Here is a 25,984-nt window from a genome sequence, read left to right on the forward strand (position 1 = left end):
TACCATCAGGAGCTAAGCAGACTTTGACCTCTGGAGAAAGAGGTGTAATATTTCTGGAATCACTAATGAACGAGAATTGGGACAGGCAAATGTGACCTGTGTGTGGCTTGTCTCTTAGAAGCAGCTTTCCTCCAAATGCACAAAACTCCAGGGAAATCTCCAGTCAGGACCAACGTACATGACCTATTGTAGAGGATGACAGATGTTGTAGTCCAAAACACATGCAGGGAACTATGTTGGCTATACCTGATTTAAATATTCTCCCAGCCATTTGGGTATTAAACTTTTCTAAAAAGCACTGGAATGCCTCTGAACATTGTATGGTGCCAACTTTGTGCATCTGAAGTTATGGTTTAGTATTTGGATTAGAGTACCACTGCTGTCACTGAAATAGTTCTCTTTCCTGGTTATGGGGTTATTTTTCCCTCCAGGTAAAATAACTTTTAGCCCCTGCAAATAGCTGTAACTTAGTTTCCATTCCTCAAAAACTGCTGATGCCTCTCTAAGTGCCAATCTCTGTAAAGCCACATGGTAGTTTATTTAAAGCTTAGTATTACTGAAAAGCATAGATAGCAATCTTTGAAATGATACCCTGCCTAAGTTTCGTTCTGAAGAGTTGTGTCAATAGTGGCACAATGTTTTCAGCTTTTCATGGTGCAGTGGGTGGCTATTTTGAACCTCAGATGTTTAGCAGTGATAATTGAGTCTAATTGCAACTGGATCAAGCTTTTGAGTGCTGTATAGGAAAATATTATTCAAATATGCCTATGTCAGCAGTACAAAAGAGGAAGCAGCACAGCCTCTCCAGAAGAAACCTGTTGTGGACCTGAAATATCTGAATAATTATTGGACACTCACTAGCAAACCTTTCTGTGTCAAATGGCTCCAGTGGGAGGTTGCCATAAAACTTCAGATACCGTTGGGTGAGGCTTGAGTTCCCAGTTCCATTTTAATCAGTTTTCAGGTGTGGATTTGGCACTGAAACTGCTTACCGGTAAGTTGTCCCAGTGAACAACATATTTCAGGATAGAGAGATGGTGTGTAAGCCCCTTGATTTTCTTGGATCTCTTGGAGGCTTTTTATACCATCCATTATAGTATCCTACTAAACTGGTTTGCAATTTAGGTAGTTCATTTCCTACTTGGACAATCAATTTCAGAAGATGGTGCTGGAAGTCTTTTATTTGACTCTAGCAGCTATGTGATAGAGTCCCACATCTTTTTGTTGTTGTTCCCCTCTTGTATTTAAACATCTGCATGAGACTGGTGAATGAGGTCATACAGAGGTCTGAGGTGAGGTGTCACGATTATGCTGACAGCACCTGCTTTTATCTTTTTTTCATAAAAGTAATGCAGGAATTGCACTAAACTACACAACTACTGCATTACTTGAATTTACAGTAATGGGCTCAAAGAGAGCCAATAAACTGGAGCCCAGTCCAGACAAAACAGAGATCCCATTGGTGGATGAAGGATGGTTTATGTACCAGGCTTCATGGGTTTCAAAGCTTGTATTCAAATGTGCCTCCACTGTGATGTTCAATGGAGGAGGCCCATGTCATCTGAGGTTGAGTGACTACGGGGGGAAATGCTTTTCAGATGAGTGGATGTTTTCCTTCCTCTTCTACTGTTGGATTCTTATTTTGCTGCTCTTACAATTTTGTTCAGTTTTGCAGTTTAATTTACTGTTTTTAATGAACTGAAGTTTGCTTTAACTTGTGGTTTTAATGTAACCTGCCCTGGGACCATTTGGTGGAGAGTGGGCTATAATAAATAAATAACCGTACACACATTGCTATCATGTTGCCCTGGTGTCTGTTTTCAATTCTGCTGACTGCTTTTATGCTGCTCTTTTTGTATTGCAATGTTTTAATATTGCTTTAATGCTTTGGTTTATGGTGATTTTAACTTTTTTTCTAAGCAACCATGGGAACTGTTGGAAGGATATGATATAAACTACTTAAATAAATAAAAAATACACATAAATACTAAAGCCAGTTCACTTTGCACAATATAGAAATACATTTTCATACATAATTTCTCAAAGTATCCTCCTCCCATCTCTTTCTAAACATACTGCAACCTTATAAATTTCACTGCAAATGTAACAAGTTAGCGACGATTAAAAATAATTAGCAATGATTCATTTGCAGTGGTGAAGTAAAAGAATGTGCATCTTAAAAACTGCATAACTGCAGCCTATCTCAAGACATATGCAATAAAGAATGAGAGTTTAATGTTGAGAACGATGACATGGCACTAATGCAAGGGCACTATGTCTTCCTTTCAGCACAGTCTCCACTTCCATTGCCAGTATTCTGTACGTCTGAGACACAACCCATTCCCTGTTACATAAAATCCACTCCATGTTTCTCCCTTCGCCTCCCTTCTAGTCTGTCTCCAGCAGGAAAAAAGTCAGGTTCTTAATGGCTAAAATTGGGAAGTCAGCCAACCTATTTCTGATTTATCTATTTTTAATTAGAATTTCATTTTTAAATAGAAAATAGTTCCCCCCCCCTTGTCTAAGATAACCTGCCATGAGCCAAGGGAAACCACCCTCATTTGCAAACAATAAATTTAAGGTGTCCTTCCTTGAAGCACATTTCTGTGGGCAAGGTGGTTGTGAAGACCACCTGCATCAATGCACTCCAGATCACTGAAGGATCCCTGCACTCCATAGAGCCCTGTAGGAGCACTGTTTGATACTTCTCTAGAGAGGCAAATATTGTAGTATTTGCTGTGGCAGCAAAGCGGAAACCTTCTACAGCTAGCTGGCAGGCCACTGGAGGGTGGCACATATGGTGCTAATAATGGCAGTGGCAGGCAGGCTTATGAGTGCTGCACGGAGAGCATGATGTGCCACTCTTCTCAAGCCACCGGCTACCCCACGCAGCTCATTGTGGCTCATGGCAGAGCTGAGTGTGATTCTCTTCCAGAACTGTAGAGAATCAGCATTCTGTAAACTCCACTTTTCAATCCTAAATTTTCATTTTGTTATCATGCTTGTTATAAATGGGAAAAGATGAATGCTCTAGTCATTTAAGCGCTATCAATGAAACTACTATTTACTTGTTAATAATGCATAAGGATACAATTGCTGCAATACATCCATATTGGAATGAATATTGGAAATTACTGTGCATGACTCTAGCACTACTCATGACAACAGAAATATGAAATACTCTACTAGACTAGTTCTATATTATTATGATCACAATCAATATATTTTCCCCTAAAGAATTATAGAGTATGAGAAACCTCTTATATGCTTTGGGAATAAATTCACACTTGAAACCTTCACCACTGTGGGATTTTATTTTACTTGCATTTTCATCTTTCAAAAATTATAAGCAGGTTCTGACATCATAACCATAGAACAACTTCATAAAAGTCTGCTTCCTGGTTCATGGAAACTACCATGATGTTCAACTCTGGTAATCTTACTTTGTTTCCAAATCAGAATCAAAGTCCCACTTTAAACTGTGGCTTCTGATTTTGCTTTGGAGTCAAGTTATAGGTAGGCGTAACAATAATTTGTCCCAATTCAGATATCAACAATTACTGTGAACCAGGAAGCAAAGCAAGCAATCTGTGCCCTCTTAACCATTTAATGACTGCAAAATTTATTGCAGGCATCTAGTTAGTTATTATACCAAATCAGAGAACAGAGGCATGCATCATAACGCAAGCAGAACTCTTGGAAATGAGACTTATTCCACTCTACACACAAATAAAGAATGCCATGTTCCAAAGTGAGGCACTCCCATGCTCACAGTGAAGTTCTGGATTGGGTAAATGTTTTGATTTATTTTTTAATACACACCTGCAGCAATGTATAATAATAGTTTTTTTAAAAATAGTTTTGTATTTTAAAAAGTGCAATTCCAGACGTGTCTACTCAAAGGTATATCCCATTGAGTTCAATAGAGCTTACTCTCAGAGAACAGTATAGGATTGTACACTAAATGTATAACAAGTGGTGCAAACCTAACTGATTCCATAAGTACAAAGATTTCCTCTTGTGCCATGGAACCTCTTCTCTCCTCTTCTTGTGCATACCCCATGTTCTTCCCAGATATACTCCAGAGGGTTGGGGCAACCCCCAGAACAAATTTAGGGGACATGTGGGGGGAGGGGAGACGGGAGAAGTCACACGGCACAAGCAGAAACCCTAACACAGATTAAATTAGTCTGATACCACCCATTTCACTCTTAACCATTCCTATGTTACAGTCATTTACATTTTTCGCTGATTTATGAGCCACCCTGCCAATACACTTCTCATTCCCCGCAATACCCACGTTCGGTTATTACACTCATTTTAACTGAGAAAAATATCAGACTTACTTTCATAGTGAATCAAGAAACCAACACTTGAACGGCTGTTATCTGTAGTGAATAGGAGATACATGAAATTCCCAGTGCTAATAAGGAACTGTGGTGCTTGTGTGCCATGGTATTCCCCAATTAATGGAGAAGAACTCGTCGGCCCATCTCTGACTTCCAGTGTATCGTAATTTACTTCTGTCTGGAACCTGTAAAAACAGAATGACAAATTGCAACACGTATGACTTCAAAGCTGACATTTCTAAAACAACAACAATCTCATTAGATTGCTTGGGCTTGTTGGTGGAATCCCATGGAACATTTATACTGCAAAGGTTTCTGCTCTCCGAAGGTTATTGCTTACTTCTGGCTAAAAAGAACATAATCCACAGTAGGTAGCAAAATAAATTGAAGTAGGATGAGGCGGGGGCGCTTGCAGGAAAGAAGCAGTGGAGGATCTCTCAGAAGAGGCTGGAGTGCTCCTGCCTGTCATAGTAGTCAAATACTAGGGTAGATGGGGCAATGGTCTGGTTATATTTGTGGATACTCCATGTGCACAATATTTTACATGCAGGAGAGGGATCTTAGCTCAGTGGTAGCGTCAGAAGGGAGTGTGGATGCTTGCGAAGATAACAGCCCGGACTCCAGCCTCTCTTTTCAGGATTTATTGAGTGCAAACTTATGTACAGTGCAGAAGTTTCAAAACCATGTCTGCCTCAATCGCTAGCAGAATCCGGAAGTGCCTTCTTCCTAATTCCCCTCCAGCAAAGAAAACCCGGAAGCCCCCCTCTCCGTCTTTTTTCATTACGTGGAAAACTAAGCGACGGAAACTGCTCATTCCCTCCCCTGGTAGCAGTTTTTTGGCTCCGCTCTTTCTTGCCTTCCTTGTCTCCTGAAAACTGCCCCTCCCCAGACTCTGACAAAGTGCAGCTGCTCAACAGAGGAGGAGGCTCTCTGTACGTTCCTGTCTCTCCCCTCAACTGAAAACAGATCCCTGACAGGTAGGCCTCATGATCTGCATGCACTAGGCCTCCAGCAGCTCCAACCAAGAAATTCCAGAAGGCCTTAGAGATCTACTATCCAGAGCTGACAACACTACTCAGTGTCATATTAGAACAGTCCAGGGAGGACAAAGGCCCTCATGGAAGAGCTGTGGTGGTTCAGTGGTAAGAGCATATGCTCTCCATGCAAAAGATACCAGTTTCAATCCCCATTATCTCCAGGTAAAGCTGGAAGAGATCCCATTCTGAAATCCTGGAGAGCAGCTGTCAGTCAGTGTAGATAATACTGAACAAGATGGACTAATGCTCTGACTCTGTATATGGGAGCTTCTTATGTGTTGCCGCAATTCTCACACCAATGACATATTATCAGAAGGTGCACTGAAGTCCTTTCTTACCTAACTTTTCATTCACTTCATTGGTTCGTGAATTAGCTGGTGGTGTTGAGCCATTAACTCTTACATATGGAAAATCATTATCACTATGACACACAAAGCAAGGAATAAGAGCGGGGTTATTTAAAGAGGTCAGTGGAAATGGTGGCTCTAGAAGAACCATGGTCCTCTACTCCGTTCCAGTCTAGTTCCCTGTCTCCTGGGAAATAGTGTTTTCCAGTTTAATAACTTTAGATTCACAAAGCCTGACTGAGCATGAAATCATCCTCCAAGGGTCATTTCTGCATCAAATCCACTCAGTTCCCCAGTGGTATATACGGCTTGGCTTCAGTTTTGACTGATGTGCAACACAATCTAATTGCGCCTAAATATTTGTAGATACATTTGACAGCCACTTGAACTAGAAAAATATGAACCTTTTACTGCAGTTTTTGTGTCAAGCCTTTTCCCCTCCTCCTGTTTGCGAAGGCATCACCAAAGGCATTCATGTAGAAACAAAACACTCTCATTGTGTAGCACTGCTAACCTTTTAAACCAAATATGACACATAGTAGAGCTCTATAACGGTAATAAGTTTGGTCTCAAAGGACGAAGGAAAGCTGCATGAGATCTGCGTTCATATCTAATGTGGAACAGAACTGGGGAAGGGCCATAACTCAGTGGCAGAGGATCTGATTTGCATGCAGAAGGTCAAAGGTTCATTCCCCGCATTTCCAACTGGGGCTAGGAATGTACTCAGAACAGACACTCTCAGTCAGTAAAGACAATACTGAGATAGATGGACCAATGGCTTCACTCAGTCTGAGGCAGTTACCTATGTTTACTTCGGATAGCAAACACTTTGCAGAAGTCCTGACAAAAATAAGCATGCTTACTTGGATCAAGGGAGCATGATAATGGTGTCGTTTTTTACTACAGATGACTGAAAACAGGAGTTTATGCAAGAAATATTTGTGAAAACAATATATACAACACCCTTGTACATTATATAACAATTAGCAGGCACACATAAATATGAACCTAAACCCACAAATCCCATAAACTGATAAATTGGGGAGGGAAGGAAATACATAATCTTTTAAGGCTTTTTCCAGAAATAATGCACATTGTATTACGTCCATATATTAATATACAACTGAAGCACACAAACACATGAAACCTACTAAGTTTCACAGAAAACAAAATACAAATATAATCAGTCTCTGAGGCAAAACTGTACTAGGTAACATAATTAGAAATGTAACCAATCATATACAGGATGAGTCTTTTAAAAGAAGCCCCATGGAACATGTGTACTCTGTATCCACGGGGCCTATTTTAAAGGACTCACCATATATATATATATATATATATATATATATATATATATATAGGATGAAAAACTATGTTCATTTATTTGACTATAAGTCGTCACACAGTACATAGAATTAGGCTGCATAACTGAAATCCTGAACAGAGACTGATTAAGACTACAAATCTAAACACACTTCCACTGGATACAGTGAGACTTATTACTGAATAAATATGAAAACCATTGTGCTATAATCCTATTGATTAGATGGTATTTGATGCTAAAATGATCATTCCATCAGGGCAACAGCACCCCTTCGCCCGCTCCTCCCACGCACTGTTCCAAAGGACCTTGTGAACTATTCACAGGTGAAGAACTAATGTATATCCAACCTCCATGATTACATTCAGGATGCTGGAACTCATCCCATCAAAAGTTATGCTCTGCAAATATACTCTAACCCCTCCATTCTTCCAGAGGCACTCTTTAACAAATTCATTTACATATATTCAACTCCAGATGTGTAAACTATCTTGATTTTTCAATGAAAGAACATCATGGTGTCCAACCTCAAGCTGACACTTCTTGATTATTTAAAATAATTTGGGTTTGTAAGATATGTTTGATTTGGCAACATCAAAACCACAGCACTGGTTTCAGTACAGCCAGATATTTGTAAATTGTTCACCCACATCACATAATTCCCTTTTACCGCCGTAAACCAATTACCCAAGGCATCTCTTTCACCACCTTTGTGAAGAATTAAGGCTTATTACAACTGTGTTCTTAAGAATAAGGTGGTTGTTAAAAGCATTCAAAATATATAATTACCCAGCAACATGAAATTGATCCAGGTTATTCTGTTAGTTATACAGAACTCTGTGTGGTGGATAGTTACACAGAACTAATGTTGGATTAGACCAAGGTTTATCTAAACCAACATTCATAATTAAACAGCAGCTAGTCGGATGCTACTCAGCAGGAAATTCCCTGAAGTGTGTTCCCTGCATCTGATATTTAGGAATACACAGCTCCCCTATATGATAGCTTCTTTTAGCAATTATAGAGAATTACTGTCCACATTAATGCAAGGCTGAAGTTGGTGTCACAGAAATCTCTGTTGCTTTCAGTGCCAGAATGGAAATGTAGCCCCTGAGGCTATCATTGTATCCCAATGTTTTCCCAAAGATAACTCTCAAGGGTTACACAAAAATAATAAAGCTTTTCGGGGGGTGTGTGTGCTATGTTTATAAGCAAGGTGACCAAAATAAGTTCCCCTTGTTTTTTGAAAGAAAGGGGGAAAGCTCTGCCATCACATTTCTTTTCTTTACCAAAAATGAATCCCTGCAAATGATTCTACACCATTCTGTTTGAATGGAGAAGGGATGCTACAGGGCTGTCCCATGACCCCCGCCACACAAAACAGATGAAATGTATTATTCATGTAGTTATCAAAAACAATATTTTTTTAAGAGGGGAAATCAAAACGCTAATGCCCATAACTAAATGCTGAATAGTTACAGAAGCATCTACATAATGACTGTAGATACCATATAGACTGCTGCTAAGTTCAGGCATTAACTCAAACCCAGACTGTTCATCAATCCTCTTATAACTCTAGAAACAATAAGTTCACCACTCTAAGACAAAAACTCAGCCACCCTTGCAGTTACGCCCAGGTTAATGTCAGATAGAGTCTGATATTTTCATTGTGCCGTGATGTTAGACCACTGAAAAAAGGGGATAGCACCTTTGTGTAGCTGGTTGGACAGTAGAAAAGAGTATGTTCTACACTGTCCGGCACATTCAAAAAACACCCACAATGTCTATCATTTCTGGGAATTTTTAAAAACAAAAGCTGAGGAGGGGAAAGTTCAATTAGGCTAACATAAAGGCCCTGCGTTTCAACTGGAATTATTAATTTTGAGATATAAGTGACCCTGTTAACTGTTTTATTTAAACCATAGAACTTGGGGGAGCAAATTATATGTACAGTTTACTCGACATTTTGTTTTTCAATGTCCCTTAATCTGGTTTGAATATTGCGATAAATATATTGCTCACCTGAATTATACAAGAGTAGTAGTAGTAGTAATAATAATAATAATAATAATAATAATAATAATAATGTTACTATTTATACCCCACCCATCTGGCTGGGTTTCCTCAGCCACTCTGGGCAGCTTACAGCACTTTTTTTTGTAAAACATTTTTTTGTAAAACAAATTTTCCTGATACAGGGTTGCCGTCTGATTTTCTACAGGCAGATGTTGGCTACCCCTGGTTTACAAGAAAGTGCAGCGACAACGCCTTAAAAGAGGGATGGGGAAGCTGTGGCCATCTAGATGTTTATGAGGTATTTTTATACCACCTTTCTATGACGACACACAAGGCAGTTTAGAATTTTCAATTAATTACATATAATCTGATAGACCTAAAAAGGGGGAAAGGGATAGAAAGGGAAGTGAGAAAGATAAGGCAAGGTCAGGAATGGTACCAATCATTACGTAATGTTAGACAACTGTTAAGGCGACCAAACTGAGTGGCCACTGAAGGAGAGTGTGGAACCAAACTGCAGTCAGCCCAACCAGGCCTTACGATTTCATTTCTGCTGCAGCCAGATGGAGGGGGTGCTAATTCTGGGAGTGCAGGAATCACATAGTAATTGGTCCCAGGCCTTGTATCATCTTTCTTTTGGATGCAACATGGTGGAATGGGTAGTAAGAGACAGCTGGGCAAGGTTGTTGGACTCTAATTCCCATCAGCCCCAGCCAGCCTGGCCAATGGTCAGGCATGATGTGTGTTGTAATTCAACAGCATCTACACTGTTACCATTTCAAACAATTGCAACATTCAGCTGCGGATCTGTTTTTCAGATACTCACTTATCAAATGTGATCTTTATAGAGTGCCCTTGCTTTGCCTCGATTACCCATTCACAGTTTAACGAGTCTTTGTAGTAACCTGGCCATCCTGGTGGCAAGATAACGCCACTAGATGCTGTCAGGTGGCCACCGCAAGGTGCTGGAAGAGAAACAGAAAGATATAATCAAATTGGTAATCCCAACTGAGAAATGCTATAAATCACATTGCATCAAATTGCTCAACTGCAACTTCCAGCATGCCTTATCACAACCAGAAAGTGCAGAATATCCCTCAGTGTTGAACACACAAGGCACTCTTAAGTGTTAATTCTGACACTCTGTACTTTCACTTAACCACTCCATATTCCTGCTTGTGATTGCACCGATACACCTGCTCCATATATTGGCTAAGCTGCCTGGTGCTATAAATTTGTTGTGCCCTGGCAAGCCCTGTCTCTCCCCCGCCCTCTCTGTACCATAAAGGGTAAAGGTAAAGGTACGCCTGCCCGTACGGGCCAGTCTTGACAGACTCTAGGGTTGTGCGCTCATCTCACTCTAGAGGCCGGGAGCCGGTGCCGTCTGAAGACACTTCCGGGTCACGTGGCCAGCGTGACGAAGCTGCTCTGGCGAGCCAGCACCAGCGCAGCACACAGAAACGCCGTTTACCTTCCCGCTATAAAGCAGTACCTAATTATCTACTCGCACTTTTAAGGGTGCTTTCGAACTGCTTAGGTGGGCAGGAGCTGGGACCGAACGACGGGAGCTCACCCCGCCGTGGGGATTCAAACCGCTGAACATGCGATCGGCAAGTCCTAGGCGCTGAGGTTTTACCCACAGCGCTACCCGCGTCCCTTCTCTGTACCATAATGAAGGCAAAATGTTGTTCTATTATTGCACATCTAGTATAAATGGCAGCTGTTGGCCTAGCAGTACCAATACAATATTGGCTGGGATACCAGCACAGAGTCTTAAAACAATTAGGTCATAAGCACACCTTATATTTAAAGCACATGGCTTCCCCCAAAGAATCCTGGGAAGTATAGTTTACTCCTCAAAGAGCTTCTATTCCCAGCAGCCTTAACAAACTACAGGTTCACAGGATTCTTTGAGGTAGCCATGTGAAGTAGCCAAGCGGATGTGACCTTAGTTGTCTACATAGCAGCTGAGTGTGTGCAAGTGTGGTATAATGAATGTTAGACTTAAACCAGGAATATTTATGCTCAAATCCCTACTCAGGCATGAAATCTACTGGGCGACCTTAAGCCAATCAATCTTCCAGCCTAACCTAAGCCACTCATATGAAAATTTTGGTTTTGTGGAAAGGAGGGATAAAAATTTAACATATAACAAAGAAATTATGAAATCATACAATGAAATTTATATAATCTAGCACAAGATGCATTTTATGTAAATCCTGTGGCTTCTAAACCAGTCTTCTTGAGTGATCATTTTTTAACAGGCTGGGTGGCATTGCTATTTCTCTCACTGAAGTAGGCCATTGCTTCATAAATATTCCTATTTCATGTTAAATGCACTGCATGTAAGCTCGTAGGCAGATACACCAGCTGGTGTAAGTAAAAGAGCACCCAAATCCTATTACAGTTCACACTAGATGAAATCTGTTAAAGTTAGATTTATTAACACGGAGAATATTCAAAAGCAGATGTTAGGCCACTCAATCTATTTGTTAATTGCCACCCATATTCAGCATGCCAACTAGCAGAAGAGGAGAGGTTGTATAGTTGGGAGGCGAAAGGCAAAATTTCCCAGTGTTGCTTTTGATTTCATGACTTAAATCAGCCAAATAATCACAGAATCCTCTGGACATGAACCTACATCTTAGCTGCATGTCAAGGTTAGCCAATGTTGAGCCCTTCAGATGTTGTTGGACGCCAAGTCCCACCATTCCTGACAATTGCGCATGCTGGCTGGGACTGGTGCATGTCCAACATCTGGAGGGCACCATTTTTGTTGTCCCTGCTGTATATCAAGTCATTTATTAAAATAGCGATCCTATGCATGCTTACTCAGAACTGTATTCAATAAGACAAGCATCATTATGATTGCAGCCTAACCCACTTTTATCTCTAGATACAATTTGTGAGAGTCTATAGAAAACTAAAGCATTGCTGCCTTTAACATTTGTGTATGCATGCGCACACACATAAACAGTAATTAATATTCTCTAACTCCACATATTGTCATTGATGCTCCTATGGATGACAAAGGAGGGCTGTGGTTCTTCTTGTGGGAAGTCAATGTTGTGCTCAGTTTTTTCCAAGTACAATGGCCCAAACATGTCTATGCCAAGCAGATAAGTCTAGATATTCCAGGGATTTCCATCAACTACTGATCACCATGCAGCAAACAACAAATAACATACCAATTGCTTACATTTAATATTATGGTTTTCTTGCTCAAATACTAAGATCTGAAACAATTCTAGAGTTAAGATATTGTGTCCCCCTCTTGGTGGATGCCTGTCATTTCTCTCTCTCTTTCTCTCTCTGAGTTTTATACTGAGTCTTTGATTTTTTATTTTATTGCTGCCTTTATTGCCTTAATATAAACAGTATACATAATAGCTAAAGAAACTCAGTATGTGCATTCTAGAGCACGGTCAAATCCTTACCTTCACATCTCGGAACAGTTGAACTCCACACAACATTTCCATCCTGCATAACACAAGTTATGGTCTCTGAGCCCTGGGTTTTCACAAAGCCATCGTCGCAATGAAAAGAAACAGAACTTCCTAGAAGGAATCTGTCTCCAAAGCGCTTTCCGTTTATGGGGATTCCTGGATCATGACACTCATTCTGACCAAATGCTGAGCGCCAAAGGAAAGAAAAAGTGAAGCCAATTAATTAATTGGTTGTAAGTATATTTGGATGCATGATTCAAAACAAGACAATTAGTCTCCTTAACTGACCTATCTTTGGGCTTACATGATTCTTTAGTGATTATCTGACTACCTGCAGTCAACCATGTTCAAAACGTATGAGCATTTTGATTTTTTCAGTGGTGACATATGTTTTTGAGCCAAACAGAACTACTGAGATCAGTATTAACTTTGTTTCTAAATATCCCAGCTCAGCTAGAGAGTATGCATGTGGGGAAATGCTTAATTCCATCATGCATTTTAATTTTTAATTTAATTTCTTTTTCATGTGCACATTACAAAAAAAAAATTACAACCCCAAAATTAACATGCAGTGATTAGTAATGATAGCTTTGGACACCTTTATGTTCAAAGGGATTATACCTCTGCATACAAGCTGCTAGAGGGTGAACAGCAAAAAAGCAGTAACCTACACACAGTTCTTCTGAATTTTCTGAAAACATCTGCCTGGACACAAGACTCAGACTAGATAAAACAGATAGCTGCTGTTGACTCCAACCATCTCTGATTACTAGCAGTGCTGGCTGGGGCTAATGGAATCATAAAATTGTAGAGATGGAAGGGTCATCTTGTCCAACCTTTTGCAACGCAGGACTCTTTTGCCCAACGTGGGGCTTGAACCCACAACTCTGAGATTAAGAGTCTCACGCTCTACCATCTGAGCTATCTGACCATCAACACCTGGAAGTCCACAGTTTCCCTATCCTGATTTAAACTAACAAATGCTTAATGATATTTCTGAAAGACATTGTGCAGTCAAAGTCAAGTGCTTTTAAAGCCCTAATTATTTTGTTGGGTTTGTTAAGCGTGTACTTCAGCTCTCTGAAGCCTAGCTCTTAAAAGTGCTTATTCTTAGCTGCATAATGCCCATTGTGTTTAGTATACAACTCAGAGAATGTACACTTACTCGTGTATGATATATTGAATCCTCTTCCTGTAGTGGAATGATCTGACTGAAATTCAAGACGTACTATGTGCCCATTGCTAGCTATCTGGGAAGGCACATCATTGCCAGAAAAAGTACCGAGCGCTGGTAAGTCAGAAATCCCATCATCCTTCACTGTCAGGTAATCAAACTGAGGCTCTACATCAAAGTCATTGAAAATAAGATGTATTCTGCTTCCTGGTTCTGAAATTATCAACCATACACAATTCATGTTGTTTCCATACTCCTCAGGGTAGTTTGGTGAAAGTATAATTCCTGATGGTGTTGTGAAGTTGAAGAAACATGAGACTATTAAAAAAGAGAAAATGAAACACTTTGAACGATGCATGTGTTAAAAATACAAATTCTAAAAGGCATCATGTCTAGGCTATACCTCCTGGAAAAATGAAATGTTTTCCATTGTTGTGGGGAAAAGTCCCACCTAAAAAACAAAGCCTGCAGTTGTGACTTTGCTGCCACATTTTCATTTGGGGGGTCTTTTTTAAAACAAAACAAAACAAAACTGGGAGGAGAGGGCACCTTATTAGGTCCAAACAGCAATATAAAATTTTTGTACTATATATATATATATACACACACACACACACACACACACACACACACACACATATGCATATGCATATACATACACACACACACACACACACACACATATATATATACACACACATACACACACACATATATATATACACACACATATATATAGTGATATATATATATATATATATATATACACACACACACACTATATATAGTGTGTGTGTGTGTGTGTATGCATGTGTATATATATATGTGTGTGTGTGTGTGTGTGTGTGTGTATATGTGTGTGTGTGTGTCATTTTGTTTGTTAAATACCTTCCACATGACAAACACAGTGATAGAACTTATTTATCTTCAGTGGTAAGCTTTTTTCAAGGACTTCTTTCTAACAGAGATTAATTCAAGGGCTAGCAGTAAGGAATGGATATGGTCACTACAAGGTGCTTGAAAAATTCCCTGTGTTCCATTTGTATTTCACTCTTAGAAGAAGCAAGGAAGAAGAAAATGTGGTGGCAGCTACTGCTGAGAAAACTGACATCTTGCTGCTGCTCACCAGGAGGTAGAAAGGGAGGGTGAGGCAGCAGTGAGGTCAGCACAGTGCAAACAGACTGACGAAGTAAATCAGATATGTCCGCAGGTGCATATGCACTGTGCTGGCCTCACCACCATCTCAATCCTTTTCCTCCTGGTAAGCAGCAGATATGCAGCAGATGGAAGGTCAGGCGACTGCTGACCACTCCTAGTTCCACACAAGTTAACGTAGTGATATATTGGCTAAGATCCTTGTACCAAACAGATTTGTAAGGTAGACATTACTAAGGAAAATAGCAGTGTTCTACTTAGTAATGTTTGCCTTGCATGACTGTTTATAGATTCCTTGGTTATGTGATATATTTAATAAAATCTTCAACGAATTTTTTAAGGTGAAATCAACAAAATCTTACTCAGAATAGACACTTTCAAATTAATGGACAAGTTATTTAAGTTGATTTATTTCAGTGGGACTACTCTGAGTACAACTAACATTTAACATCACCCATTTTAATTAATGTACTGCTGAGGGCATTTGCTCCCTGTTAATAAACTGTGAGCAAACATGATAGAAGGATGCTGGTCAGCAAAGCACTCTGTATCTTTTAAAGAGAATAGCAAAGGAGAAAACTCAAAGGTAGCAAAACTTTGTTTGTTTGTTTGCTTATAAAGTATAAATCAGCTATTCTATTCACTTCTCAAAATAGCATGAAATGAAAATCCATTGTCTTCTAGTACTCTTTTGATAAATTTATACTCTAACATTGTCTGACTGCCAAATTCTCAGTAACAAGAAAAGGAAGTCTGATTTAGGATTGCACCTTATTATACTGCTAAGAATAGAAGACAACTCATGAAACATACTGAATGCACTGTAATCCAGAGGTAACAGGAATAAAGATTTGTTATAAAAATGCATCATAGCATATAGTTCTCACCTTTTGCAGCTGGTTATAAAACAACTACAGTATTCCTAAATTAATTAATACTCTATGCAACTTCAATAAGTTCATTATGACTATTTTGCAATATTGTCCACTCTAAATACATGTTCTATAGGGCATGGTCAATTCCTTTAGGCATGTTTTAATTAAGAAAATATTATATTGAAAGCACTAGAATATATATGAAAGAGGTCAGGTATAGTAAAATAGAACTAAGTGATAGAATCAGAGAACTGTAAAGTTGAAAGGAGTCCTGAGGGTCATCTTATCCAACCCCCCTTTGCAGGAACCCTGCCCACAGCATCCCTGGGTGGGCTTGAACCACCAACCTTTTGGTTAACAGCCAGACACACTGACCCATCATGCTGTTTCTAAAGGTAATGGAAGGTCAAGAAAGAAAATGAATTGTAACTTACAAACACAACTGGGTTTATTGCCGGACCACTGGTTATTCTGTTGGCACGTTATCATTCTCTCTCCCACAAGTTCAAAGGCCGCTTGACATTCAAAAGTAAGTGTGTCTCCGTGTAGAAAACTATTGCCGGTCCTCTTCCCGTAGGACGGAATCCCAGGATCACCACAGCCGCCTTTCTCTATTTCTATAGAAATGGAGGTAAAACAACTGGCAGAATTAAAATTAGCACTCTGCATGCACACAGAGACACCTGTTTCACTAGTGATTACTTAACCATTACATTGTTGAATATTACTTTATTTTATGTAAGTCATTCCATTTTAAAGTTATGTTTTATTATGATGTTCTGTATCAGATCAGATTATAAGGTTACGTTCATTGTTGTGTATTTTGTTGCTCTAAACTGCCTTGTGCATAGAAATTTAGAGAGGCACTACACAAATTAAAAGTAAAAGTAAAATGAAAATGAAATGAAATGGGTTTGTGGAAAAAAATGAAATAAAATACTGTGTCTGGTTCTTGGTACCATGTTTTAAGAAAGGTGAAGGCACTGGGAATAGGTTCAGAAGAGAGCAATGAAGATGGGTCAGGGATGTGGAAAACAAGTTCTGTGAGGAAAAGTTGAAGAACTGGGTATGTTATGCCCAGAGAAGAAAAGACTGGTGGGGAATATCATGGCTTATACTGAGTAAGACCCTTGGTCAACTTAGCTCAGTTTTGGCTACACTGACTAGCACAGCTCTCCAGGATTCAAGCAGAGGTCTTTCTCACCCCTATCCAGAGATGCCAGGCATTGAACCTTGGCCTAACACATTCAAATCAGAAGCTCCACAACTGAACCACAACCCTTTCCCAGAATACAGCACTCTTCTAATGCTATGAGAGTCAAGAGGGAGGACTAGATCTGATGAGCTTGTTGGACAGGAGAAACTTCTGAAGGGTAAGAGCAGTTTGACGATGGAACAAATTAAGTTACTCCTGAGCTTGTCTAATGTAGACTTTATATGAATACTACATCTAGCATAAAACACTGTTTGAAATAATAGCAATAATGATAACCGTTTCTGTTGTTTTGCTAACCTACTTATACTGGCAATACAAACTTCATCCCCTATAGGATTATTTTTTGTACTCATTCAATCTCAAACTTCTTTTGATCTAAGTGATTAGAACTGCAGGAACTTTCTGAAGTTTGAGAATGCACTATGAAGTTCTTCAGCTCGGATTTAACATCAGCTTCCTCTGGTTTGGCAATAATATTAACATAAATCCTATTCAATTGTTTCCTGCTTTCATGTACTCTGTTTGGCGGTTCAGGCAAAAAGACCTTTTTATCTTGTTTGTAAACCAGCAATATTTACCATCTTTGGGGACTTATTATCTTCTCAGTGTAAATAGAATGACAAGATTAAACTCCCCCGCAAACTGGGATGAGATGATCATACACTTCTGAATTTAATCAAAGTCTTTCTGCGCCATAGCTTTCTTCCTTCAAGGGAAGAACTGTGGCAGTTTTGAAGAAATGTACGTATGATACAAATAACAAAAAATACAAGAAATTCTATGCATATTGGGCATTAGATTCGAAGAATAGGGAATTCTAGGTTAAAGGTTTTCATGCTTTTCTAAGGTGTAAAAACATATGGGAGACAGAAATAGTACACCTATAACATGCTGTTACAATAGAATAAAAATTTAATACATTTTGGACCAATAATCCACAGTTTCCATTTAAACCACTACAATTATGAGTATGACAAAATGGCTGAAGAAATAATCACCCATCTGATCATGCACAATTGGGAGGCAGGGAGCAGAACGGCAACTGAAGACCTGGCCATGGATATGTGTTTGGATGGAGGTGTGAAAGAGGGCATAGAAGCTGCATAAGACTATGTCTTCAGGATCATGAATGAAATAAGCAAGACCTGTGATCATACAGAAAATGTGGGAATGGGACTAGCTCATCTTTGTAACGTGAAATGGCTACAGTGTCACAGGGCACCCAATTTTTCAGATCTCTAAAGTAAATGAGGGGCAGGAATGACAGGTGTTAGTCAAATCTCCCAATCTACAGCCTGCATTGAACTGCTTCTACTCTGGTTATTTGCACAAGAGTCAGTACTTTATGCATATGCAGAACTATTCATTTATCTTGTGAATTCATTGTGCAAACCCCTAACCTCAAGCTATCACAGGATTAAGAAATGTAGCCACTGCTAAGCAGCTGTGTTTTAGATGCTACCAAGAAGCTTCCTTCCATATATGAATTGCTCTAGTTGTATTAGGGGCACCAGGAAAAAAAATGTGTAAAAAGCAACTGAACAACAATTGATGGAGAGGGTGAATCTGTGGTTATTCCAATTACACAGCATCAATACTAATTGCAGTTCAACACATAAACAGTGAAGAGAAAGCCTATTAAAGTATATGATCAACACAGAAACAACAAAGAGTTTTATGGTACTTTAAAGGCTAACAAATTTATCATAGAACAAGTTTTCCTGGACTAGAATCCAATTCATCAGAAGCTTGTTGGCATGAAGAGAGAAAAAGCCTGCAAAAGGTGGAGTTAAATGGCAATGAAATGCAAGAAGTAGCTTGTAACGATTCAATTAAGAGTTTAAATATATGTAAAATAAGTATAGTGACCATTAATAACAGCAGCAATTGGTTCCAACACAATCATCTTAGCGTTACTAATAAATTCACATCTGTACTGTAGTGGAATTTTTTTTTAATATAAACTGATAACTCTTGTCATTAGTTATTATTTACCCAAATTCCTCTGTTGGAGAATGGCAACTTGCCACTGGCACCAAGACTGCCGTTCTGCAACAGAATGGCTGTTGTTCTTGCTGAATCTGAATTAACAGGACCACCCTCCCGGAAGGTGATCGACACAGAGGTGTTTGTCAAAAACCAAAAGTAAGTAGTTAATAAGATACTTGACAGCTTAAGTGTTATAGGAAGAATCTATCTGTTATTTTAGCTTTCCTTTTATGTTTCTCTGAACAATGTAAAGTACTGCAATTCCACAAATGCATGGTATGTGTCTACTGAAGTGAAATGTTACAGCTACTCATCTCCCTCCTATCACTTAGAGAATATGAGAGTACCATTTTTCATGCTCAGTTTTAGCTCTGTCCAAATTATTTATAAGCACCACTGGAGTTCACAATTTCATTTTTAGCTCTGTAAAGGAACACAAGAAATCTAATAAACCAGGCATTGGAGAGCACTTCTCATTGTGACAACTACCTTCAAGATGCTAATCAGGCATAAAGAATGAGATTGCATTTATCTGGGAGAATGTATGATTTTCCTACTAGGCAACTATAACAAGGTAAAGGTAAAGGATGCCTGGACGGTTAGTCCAGTAAAAGGTGACTATGGGGTTGTGGTGCTCATCTCGCTTTCGTGCCGAGGGAGCCAGCGTTTGTCCACAGACAGCTTTCTGGGTCATATGGCCAGCAAGACTAAACTGCTTCTGGTGCCACGGAACACCATGATGGAAGCCAGAGCGCATGGAAACACTGTTTACCTTCCCTGCTGCAGCAGTACCTATTTATCTACTTGCACTGGCATGCTTTCGAATGGCTAGATTGGCAGGAGCTGAGACAGAGCAATGGAAGCTCACCCCATCATGGGGATTCAAACCGCTGACCTTCTGATCAGCAAGCCCAAGAGGCTCAGTGGTTTAGACCACAGCACCACCCGGATCCCGACTATAACAAGAGGATAAGGTGGTTGGGTGATTATTATGGGTACCTGACAGTGCCATTGTAAACCTCTGTGCCCCAAACTGGGTCTGGGAACACAATTATCCATGAACAGAGCACGGTCTGTTAGAAATTGTGCCTTAAACAAGGACAGTAGGACCATTCTTAAAATTGGCCATGAACCTAAGAACATAAGAAGAGCCTAGCTGCTGGATCATGCCACTAGCCCATCAAGTCCAGCTTCCTGGTCTCACAGTAGCCATCCAGATTCCTGAGAAGCCAGAAAGCATGACATGAGCGCAACAACATTCTGCCCACCTGAGGTTCACAGCAACTGCTATTCACCAGTCACGACGGCTATTACCTGTTGATGCTGAGTATCAATTCAAGTCTTTCCATAGGACATATAATTTTGTCTAGCTCAAGCCCATCTATTATATGGCACGACAGCAGTGGAAAACTAAAGCTAAAGAGTCACAATCACATTATTAAAAACAAATACAGATTTAATAAAATTTGGAACCAAAAAGTCATAGCAGCAAGAACCATAACAAACGGCCTCGGCCCAGTGTACCTGAAGGAGCGTCTCCACCCCCATCATTCAGCCCAAACACTGAGGTCCAGTGCCAAGGCCCTTCTGGCAGTTCCCTCCCTGCAAGAAGTGAGGTTACAGGGAACCAGGCAGAGGGTCTTCTTGGTGGTGGCGCCCACCCTGTGGAATGCCCTCACATCAGATGTCAAGGAAATAAAGAACTAGCTTACTTTTAGCAGACATCTGAAGACAGCCTAGTATAGGGAAGATTTAAATGTTTGTTGTCTTATCATGTTTTTAATATTCTGTTGGGAGCCGCCCAGAGTGGCTGGTATAAATTATTATTATTACTTCGTAATGTGCATGAACATGTTTTGTAACTTAAGAACTCCTTCCTTTCTGATTGTCAACTGATTAAGGATTATTTAAGGCTCAGCCCATGCCTTAGAGGGTTCTAGATCCTAGAACTTTCCCAATCAACTTTGCAAATGATATTGTTAGTGACGTGCCAGGGCTTAAAAAACACATGGCCTCCTCCACCAGCACAGACTGACACTCACTGCTGTTGCTTCCACCCCTTCTCATGCAAGGGGCATGGCTTGCTCAGATTACGCTGGTCATGTTGCTGGATAAATACAGTGGCTTAAATGCTTCTGGGAAGCTCTCAAGCTTTTCAGATGGACATTTCTGCCAGACTATACACAGTGTGAGGAGGCAACAATGAAACTGACAAATGTGCACTTTAACTGAAAACTGAAAGTGGGAGGCAGGTATTGGAAGGTCTCTTGAACCCAGAGATGCTTTCTAAAGGACATCAAGAAAGATCTGAAGTCCTTATCTCTAATCTCAATGCTTCAATGAGATCTGAGATAAAAGATCCCTCTAATTGCTCTCCAGATCAAGAGAAAGCACTCTGCCTGCTCTTAAGGATATCACTCTCTAAAGAACAAACAGATCAAGAGATAAAATTGTGAGAGCTGGTAGCACAATTCCTTTAGCAGATGGTAGATGTGTAGCCATCACTTTCTAGATCCTCTCAGCCCTTTTCAGATTCAGATCTTAAAATCACCGAGTTAAGATAAATAAATGAATTAAGTCTTCCCAGAATTCAACTGCAACTCTTTTTTGCATCTATTCAGAATTTGCCTTCATTCTAAAAAAACTAAACACTGTTTTGAAGCAAATGTGATGTTTCTGTTCAATACATCTGTAAATGCTATTGACTAAAAAACTAAACTTATTTGTATCTATTCAGGAAAGTATAATACAGAGATTTAAAATTCCACATTTTCCTAAAACTGAATGCCTCTACTACAAGTTTCAGTGTCTTGGAGTGTGAAGTCCCTAATCTCTGCTCTCTCAAACTCACATGCATCATTTAGTACATTAGGATGACACAGTCTTCTCAATCATTTTCCCACACAGCAGGCCCTAATTTCACAAACATCCTGTTTATTGCAGTTCATTACCCTTCACATGTAGAAATCTTTACTCTATAACGTTCCATGAGCTCCTGGTTCGCAAAATGTCAGAAGTGGATATTTTAGGAAATCAATCTTTCTAGGAAACATCATTACACTTGCCTAACAACCTTAAAAATGAGGGATATTTAAGGCAATAGAAACAGTGTTTAACTTCAGGAAAAGAGTAGGCATGCTTCTACGTGCTAGCTAAAACATGCAAAACTAGGTACACTGGATATATTAGTAAAGGCAACTGGACTTACAAGCTTTTTAAACAAGTCCCTTTGGTACGACCAGACAAGAACATAGATAAAATGTTTATATGTGCCTGTTGGTTAATAAGCTATTGCTTTTCCTTACTGTACTTTGTGTGAAGTTTTCCTACTGTCGATAATACATTCCTACTTTGTCTAATCAGTTCACTAATTGAATGAAAGAGCAGTGAAAAAAAGGACTGGTCTTCGGAATACACTATGAAACAGGTGGAAGAATTTTCGTGGCAAATCCGTTGCTTCTTATTTCCGTATTCTAACTCATAAAATATTGACTACTAAAAACTGTTTTCTTTAGAAGCCTGCTTTCCTTCATAAATACATTTTCCAGAAATTATGTTAATTTACCACTGTCTAAGCAGCCATATGTTTGTTTCCTTAAATAAGTATTCTGAAAGAAAATACCCAGGCAGTGATGTACTTGCTAGTCACCCATTTCATTTAGTCAAATCATTTGGTGCTTCTCTCCTTGAGAGGCGGGCAACTAAAAATAACACGATTTAGAAAATGAAAACAGGGAGGCAATATGGAAGGTGAACACATCACTTATTTGAAGCATCGTATTTGATTTTTATCATCAGAATGTAGGTGTCGTACATCAAAAAGCTTCAGACTGAAGCGCAAACAATTTTTTTCTTACTCTTCCTAATAAAAAAGGACCATTATAATACAGAAAAGTTATTGTAGAAATTTAATGTAATATTGTTCAAGCTAATTGAATGATATACATAAACAAACAGAAAAAATGTGGAAACTTAGCATCTAGATCAAAAGATTTTGCTAGAATTATTTTCAACCAATGTTAGGGGGAAAGGCACTGTGTGTGTGTGTGTGTGTGTGTGTGTGTGTGTGTGTGTGTAGGAGAAAGTAAGTAGGTGCCAACGTAACAAAAATAATTTGAAATGTTTCCTTCTTTTTGTGGTGAGCTATTGGACTGACACCCCACTTACATCTTTACACAGAGCCATGGTAATCCTTTAATTGCATTTTCATTAATATTAAACCTGGTGTCCAGCAGGACAAAAATAAATTGCTTTGGTGTCAAGTAACCTGGCTGAAGTGATGTGTACAATTATTAATATTCTTTCATTATTCTTTTTTAGACAGTAGCAAAAAAACAGGTCATCAAAGCTGCAAGCCAAAGATCTTCGAGGAACTTAAAACACATGTGCAATTTGAGAGCTGAGGTGGGAAACCCCATCAAGCACCTTACAGTTTTGGGACAGCTATATGAATACTAGAACTTGTGTGAAAAATTCAGAACTTCTGGATCAGGTTAATTGGGTTTCACTTATACTATGTGAAACTTATCATAGCCCAGGCTTCAAACAGTGATTCAGAGTCCAGGGGTAGAGACACACTATGGGGGTTTAACAACCTCCAAATTGGAAACACCCTGGGCAACAGTCCTGGGCTAGGACCTTCCATGGAGCCATTACCTTCACCCCAAACATGTTTTGATTTCCTCTCCATCTTCTGAAGGCAACACCTGGCTAGTCACAACTATGTGGAATTCAGGCACTAGGACTTCCCTTGAAGCATGTCCATCTAGTCCAAAAGGGTAGGTGCTGGGTTAGGGAGACTGGTTTTAAGGGCTCAGCTGGGCACCAGACCATGTTGGAGCAAGTTGTGTGCTTAGATCCATCCAAGTCAATTTGATCGAATCTGATCCTAGCTATTGGTGGCCTGTTTAATGACAGCCATCCCTATGACCACCTTTGGCTGGTTCTGCTGCACCCTCAAAACTCACTCACAGTCAGGGCAATACTGATAAGGAAAAAGACAATTCCCAAAAAGGTTGAAAGAAATATAAATACGTCCCATTTTTTTTAAAGGTAGCAAGCTGACCTAGCAACAAATTAAAAATATGAATTTGTATTTACAGTGGTGCATCGCAAGACGAACGCCTCGCAAAACGAAAAACTCGCAAGACGAAAGAGTTTTCCGTTTTTGAGTCGTTCCACAAGACGAATTTCCCTATGGGCTTGCTTCGCAAGAAGAAAGCCCATAGGGAAATCTCCGGGGACCTCTTTTAAATGCTGGCGGGGGGGAGAAAACCCTTTCGCCCCCCCTCCGGCCTTCAGAAGAGGTCCAGGAAGGCCATCGGGGGCCGAAAGGCTTTGCTCCCCACCGCCAGCATTTTAAAAGCGGTCCGGGATAGCGGGAAAGCGCGTTTCTCCGCTATCCCGGATGGCTTTTGAAGGCAGGCGGGGGGGGGGAGCAAAAACTTTCGCCCACCGCCTGCCTTCAGAAGACCTCCGCTGTCCCGGGGGCTTTTAAAATGCTGGGGGTCGGCAGCGAAGGCTTCGCTGCCGCCCGCCAGCATTTTAAAAGCCCCCGGGACAGCGGAGACTTTTATAATGCTGGGGGTCGGCAGCGAAGGCTTCGCTGCCGCCCGCCAGCATTTTAAAAGCCCCCGGGACAGCGGAGACTTCTCCGCTGTCCCGGGGCGATCTTAAAATGCTGGCGGTCGGCAGCAAAGCCCTCCTGTCCCCGGAGCTTGCGGGGCGGGAGGTGGGGAGAAGGGCTTTTCTTTCCACCGCCAGCCTTCAGAACAGCCTTCTGAAGGCTGGCGGTGGGAAGAAAAGCCCTTGTCCCCCCCCCCAGCCTTCAGAAGAGGTCGGGGGACAGACTGTCCCCGGACCTGGTCTGAAGGCGGTTTCCATAGGAACGCATTGATTGATTTTCAATGCATTCCTATGGGAAACCGTGCCTCGCAAGACGAAAAACTCGCAAGAAGAAAAAACTTGCGGAACGAATTAATTTCGTCTTGCGAGGCACCACTGTACTCTTAACTGAATTATTATTTCCAATGCTAGCAACCAAAGTATATTACATTGCTGTAAGAAACAAACAAAACTGGTTGATTTTTTTTTTAATCAGACTGCATCTTATGCAAAATGCTTAGCATAATACATTGCACAGTACCTTCCTGCATAGCACTGAATGCATATTTTTATGATCACAGAATCAAGAATAGTATTATTTGAAGTAGTGCACATTATTACACCTTGTCCCCTTTGTCACTGTCTTTTCTTAAGTCCAGCTAAACACTACCATGCTGCTATTACATTATGTTGCATTGAAAAACATTTGTCCAGGCATAGCCTATACATTAGCTATTACACAGTCAAAATTATTTCCAGGGCAGAGAGCGAACCCTGGTAGAGAAAGACATAATGAAATTCAGCTACAAGCTAAAACTAAACAAATAATTCTAAAATGGCTATATATATTTTTTTTAAAAAAATAGCTTAATGGTTTAATTATCATAGCACTTTTATAAATCATCCACAAAATGTTTAGTGAATGCTAAAATAAGAGTACTTGGCTGAAATAGGCACCACAATCTTAGATTTGTAGTATTATTTCTTAAATTACATACTAGGTTAAAAATAAAATATAATATTTCTCGTTAGCAACTCCTAAATAAGTCTTAAAAGCATCTTTCCAACTCTTCCTTCACTGCAAATTTAGCAGTGTATGGTTTTATCACAGTACAGTTAATCAGATACTGCTGGGCTGAGGGTTTGGTTTTTTTTTGAAAGACTTCAAGCAACAGAATTCAGAAATGTTTGCATAATTTTGGGAAAGATTAGATGAAATTGCATTCTGATTGTTCTTATTAAAATCTGGGAAATTGACAAAGCTAAATATAATAAAACTCATTTCACTGTCAAACATGAGTTTGCCTGCAAATGTTGCAAATACGAGCCATCTTACTTGGAAGCATTCTTTAACTATGTATCTAAAAATAGGCTTGCTTTTTTGCTACACGGCAGCCCAGCACGAAGGAAATCTACTTTAATTTACCCCCTGCTGCTACTTAAATAGCTATGGCA

The 25,984-nt window shown here is 39.8% G+C and overlaps 1 protein-coding gene across 4 annotated transcripts in view; it reads right to left on the bottom strand.

The window, feature by feature from the left end:
• CSMD1 (CUB and Sushi multiple domains 1) overlaps nt 1-25,984 on the bottom strand; it is a 991,444-nt gene that overhangs the window by 226,255 nt on the left and 739,205 nt on the right. For all 4 annotated transcript variants that reach the window (XM_079969603.1, XM_079969602.1, XM_079969604.1 and 1 more), the window contains 5 exons: nt 16,155-16,337; nt 13,682-14,008; nt 12,508-12,702; nt 9,897-10,035; nt 4,347-4,534 (listed from right to left, as the gene is read on the bottom strand). In XM_079969603.1, coding sequence (XP_079825729.1) covers nt 4,347-4,534; nt 9,897-10,035; nt 12,508-12,702; nt 13,682-14,008; nt 16,155-16,337 — 1,032 coding nt within the window. The remainder of the gene's footprint in view (nt 1-4,346; nt 4,535-9,896; nt 10,036-12,507; nt 12,703-13,681; nt 14,009-16,154; nt 16,338-25,984) is intronic.

The sequence above is a fragment of the Podarcis cretensis genome (assembly GCF_951804945.1).
Source record: "Podarcis cretensis genome assembly, chromosome: 3".
Classification (NCBI taxonomy): Eukaryota; Metazoa; Chordata; class Lepidosauria; order Squamata; family Lacertidae; genus Podarcis; species Podarcis cretensis.